Consider the following 4,652-nt stretch of genomic DNA (forward strand, 5'->3'; position numbering starts at 1 on the left):
CAGTTCTTGGATTTGGTAAAGAAGAGTTACAGCCAGATATTATACCACCTGAAAATTCATTAGGCAATCATAGTAGGGATGTTCTATATGATGTGACTATTGGACATCAATTTCTTTCCTCGAGCCATCTTCCCTGCAATCTTGTGTTTTGGAACTCTGTACCCCTTGCTACATAGGCTGTGGTCCTCCTGTATTTCAGCTGATTGGCCATCTCATCAAATGAAGTTGCACAATGATCAATACCAGAACTCTTGAACCCTATCTCCAATTGTTTTGAAGTTTCTCTGCAGTGCGTCCATTTGTCCATATTTCAATGTTGGTTATTTGAGACTTTGCTATGGGATTGCAAGATTGCAAATGGTTCAACTTTGTGTTCTATTTTCTGGTTTCATAGCAGTGATTGCAAATGTTCTTCCAATCTCAAACTGGGTTTCCCCAGTTGAGATTGAGGGGGAGTATTAAGTATACAAGTTAGCAATACAATTAGAAATACAGTTAGCTTAGTAAGTTGGTTAGTATTTGGTTAGAGTAGTTAGGCTTTCTCTTATAAAAACAGTTGTGTAACCTTCATTCAATCAATCAATACAAATCATATTTCTCTCTCTAAACTCTCTCTCTCTCTAGAATCTCTCTTGCTTCTCTCTATCATCTTCCTCTTCCTCTATACCAATTCTTCATCTTTTACAATGTAGTTAACAAAAGCAAGAAGATAGGTAATTAACTAATAAGAAGAGGAGAGATATTTGAATTACCAGTTTCAATCAGAGTCAAGCACTTTCACATGACTTGTCGAAGAGATGGCGATACCATCAGTGTTGGGGCTGTCTTCTGGTGCAGTTATATGAATGTTTGAAATGTAGACATCATTACATCTATGCATCCGGATATGGTTTCTTGGGCTATCAATAGAAGCAAATCCACCCAGTTGAAGATTGTCACACTGGTCAAAGTGTATAGCCTGCAACGACAATGATATACTCAAAACTACTGGTATTTCGTAACTCAATAAATGAAAAAATAATGCCAATAGTTGAAGTTTGTCACACTGGTTTAATTTTTAAAACTGTTGCATTCCAACATATAATTTCTTTGTTAAAAAATAAATGAAAAACGATTTGGAACCGTCCAGAATTTAGCAGTTTCACGGAGTTTTATTTTTTATTTTTGCGAAACTCTATCAGATAAGTTAGTTTAGCCATTTGACTACTATTGTTCATCCGTGGACATGAATAAGAAAATACGAGTCCCTTCAGCCATGTTGCAATACGTTTCAATGATTTTTTTTTTTTTTCTGGCAATTTTGAAAAAAATACGCATCAAATGGCTAAATTTTTTATGATTCCAGTCAATGGACTACATAATTCGGAGTATGACTTTCTTTTCTTGATTTACTATATACAATGTAGTGATCAGGAATCATGAAAAACAGTTAATTACCGTAGGTGCATTACAACCCTCGTAATTAGTCACCTGAACGCACACACAGAGACACAAAATCATTTAGAAATTTCTTGAGTTTATGAGTATATAGTCTAAAAAGATTAATGGAAAGAGAATACATTGGAGACTTTTGTGTTGTCAATTGCTTGAGCTGCTTTATTTCTCCACCACAGATAACCGTGGCCATTAATCTCTCCTGTTCCTACAACCGCCAGATTGCTCACGTTTGAGAAGCACAGCCAGCATCCGGATTGACACTCATTCCAGTCACTAAGATTAGAGGGTGCCTCAATATTCCCTAAAATCTAAAGCCCGCGAAATTAATATCAAATGGAGAAAAAGGCTTCAAGTAAACTCTGATTAAATGAAGGGCTGTGATCAATGAGACTCTGATATATTATATATTTACCTGGATTTTAACTCTGTCTACCTTGCAAGGACCCTCAAATTTCAGAGGTTTCAGTTGGTATGTTTTCCCATATGGGATTTTCAGGACATGTTTCGCACCCTCAGTTCCACACGTTCTTTCCCATGCATTGAAGAAAGCCTAATTTATTTGGTCACATACAATTAAAGAAAAGTGATCAGATAAAACTTCGAGTTCTAAATAATTTTTTTTGAAAAATGAATTTGAAGTGCCAAGAACATTTTTGAAAAATGATTTTAGCATGTTTATCTTTTTTTTTTCTTTATTCTTATTATTTTATCTTTGTTGGTGTAGCAGAAATTGAAGGTTCCTTGAAAAATAATCTTAGAAGCAGATATATAAGAATGAGAGATTTTTCAATGTGACAGTCACACGAAATGGTACACCACGTGTCCCTATAGAAATGGTGGGTTATGTGTGTTAAAAGATTAATAACTTAAAAATTAAAAAATTTCACCATTTGCATATAAACACGTGGTGTATCATCCGTGTTCCCATCACAACTAAAAATTTCTCTATAAGAAGAGAGAAATTATTTACGCGGGTATCTTCAGCTATGTCATTTCCAGTGGCACCAAAATCAAGCACATTAGAAGTACCGTTTTGGCCAAAACCAATACCGAAAAAAGATGATGCAATAACCAAAAGCAGAAAGCTAACTGAAGGGCTCTCCTGCACAACATAAACAAGAAAATTTAAAGAATGGAGAGCAAGAATGGCTATAGTAAAGTTACATATAATCACACCCTGTTGGCTCCTAATGTTAACATTCTAAATTTGATATTTATAAACTTTTTGAAAGAAAAAAAATATTTCAGAATTTTATAAACTTGCTGATCTGATAGAAGCGAATAGGATTATGGTGATATATATATATATATATATATATATATATATATATATATATGGAAATCTTTTCTTGCCAAAAAATAACGATATAAGATGCCTATGTTAAGGGACTATAGAGCTGTATCATTGATTATAACGATTCTTATTTTGTGGTTCAAATTCATAGTCTAACAATGTAAGCATATATAACTACTATGAGATATATATATATATATATATATATATATTTGTACTATACTTGACCAATCCCGAAACTACTGAGCACCAGTCAACGTTATACCGTCAAGAACCCAGAAGAGTTTCCCTCCAACCATGAGGCCAATCACAGCGCAACACGTGTCGACATCAGTAGCCAATCATAGCGCGACACGTGTTAACATCAGAAGCCAATCACAACACAACACGTGTCAATGTCAGAATGAAACTAGAAACTCTCTTCTATAAATAGAGATCATTCTCTCACAATATTTCCTAATGTCATTTGTACTAAATCATTCACTTGTACTCACTAAAGGAGAGCCTGAACCTATGTACTTGTGTAAACCCTTCACAATTAATGAGAACTCCTCTACTCCGTGGACGTAGCCAATCTGGGTGAACCACGTACATCTTGTGTTTGCTTCCCTGTCTCTATCCATTTACATACTTATCCACACTAGTGACTGGAGCAATCTAGCAAAGATCACAAACTTAACATTTTCTGTTGTACCAAAGTCCTCACTGATTTTGTGCATCAACATTTGGTGCCGTCTGTGGGAACGACACTTATTCTCACTCTCTTCAGCTTTGTTAAGCTGGTATCCACCATTCGTACACTTTCTTTTGACCAGGCATCCCTCTCCAACATGGGGAGCGAAGGAAGCCACAGCACATAGAATGACACCCCTCTTGCACCTAGTGTGAAGCAACGAAAGAAGGAAGGAAAAAAGGTTGCTCTTCAAGCTAAATTCGATGAGCTAGAAGCTATCAAAACAACAAGATAGCAATGAAGAATGAGGTCCTCCAGGAGCAGTATGAGAAGCTCTTTGAGACGCTCCACAAAACTATGCGTACTCAAACACGCGAGCTTGTTGCCCCTGTGGACATCAACCATCATTTGGGTGCCCCCCAACACGAAGGGTCACCTTCATTCGACATGGGTATCCCTGATGAGGAGTGAGCTAATCATCAAAACATTGATCAACATAAGACTTCTTTCAACCCAGCTGCTTCGACCCGAAGCAAGAGAAGTGGAGGAAGACACCTCCTTGCAGAAGGGTTGGAAGGATCGAAAGCCATTTATCGTGACTGCCGAGACTTCCTAAAGCAATGTCGAGAGAATCCCCTATACATATGCCCGAAGATCAATGACCCAAGGGTTTCTGAAAGACTCGGTCCCCTCCCACGACCTAGGCCAGCAACCAATCTAGGGAAGGAAAGACGTATCCTAGAGGAACATGAAGGTACATGGGACTTTGAGGTATTCCGACAGACTCGCCCTAGAAGTCAGTATGGCGAGTTCAAGGAAAAATCACACGCCTTTGCTCAAACTTTCCTACTTCCAAGAGGCGATGGAGACATTCGAAAGAAAATCCTAGTGGTACATGACTCCACTCAAGACCCCCTTGTCCTACAGCTCATTGAGGAAGTAAACAAGTTGAAGGCCGAACGTCAGGCTGAGATACCTGACTGGAACCAACCCAGGTTTGGCCCTCTCACAAGGAGGATCCTCGACACCCCCTTCAAGCGAAGACAAAACAAAAGCTTGGTTTACAACTCTATACTGAAAGGGAGGACCCAATTGAACACCTTAACCTCTTTGAGTCCACCATGGCATATTGGATGCACACCGACGAAGAGTGATGTCTTCTCTTCCCCTCCACCCTCTCTGACGGAGCTCTAAACTGGTATTGCCGTCTTCCACCTGAGACAGTAGACTCATTTGAGGAAATGAGAA

At 38.2% G+C, this 4,652-nt stretch overlaps 1 protein-coding gene across 1 annotated transcript; it reads right to left on the reverse strand.

Annotated features, from left to right (window-relative positions):
* Positions 1-757: 757 nt before the first annotated feature.
* On the reverse strand, positions 758-2,637 carry LOC126631389 (probable polygalacturonase At3g15720). The gene is made up of 6 exons (XM_050301532.1): positions 2,614-2,637; positions 2,408-2,539; positions 1,850-1,987; positions 1,560-1,745; positions 1,438-1,470; positions 758-958 (listed from the first exon to the last, which is right to left on the reverse strand). The coding sequence occupies exons 1-6, from the start codon at positions 2,635-2,637 to the stop codon at positions 758-760; spliced, it is 714 nt and encodes a 237-aa protein (XP_050157489.1).
* Between the last annotated feature and the right edge of the window lie 2,015 nt (positions 2,638-4,652).

Source organism: Malus sylvestris, chromosome 8 (genome assembly GCF_916048215.2).
Source record: "Malus sylvestris chromosome 8, drMalSylv7.2, whole genome shotgun sequence".
NCBI classification, from domain to species: Eukaryota; Viridiplantae; Streptophyta; class Magnoliopsida; order Rosales; family Rosaceae; genus Malus; species Malus sylvestris.

What these genes read in the sequence shown, in the direction of transcription:
- LOC126631389 (XM_050301532.1), bottom strand. Translation starts at nt 2,637, where the DNA reads ATGTTAACATTAGGAGCCAACAGG. An exon ending in ACAACACAAAAGTCTCCAAT is followed by an intron (nt 1,471 to 1,559) that starts GTATTCTCTTTC and finishes GTGTGCGTTCAG; the next exon opens with GTGACTAATTACGAGGGTTG. An exon ending in AGGGTTGTAATGCACCTACG is followed by an intron (nt 959 to 1,437) that starts GTAATTAACTGT and finishes TTGTCGTTGCAG; the next exon opens with GCTATACACTTTGACCAGTG.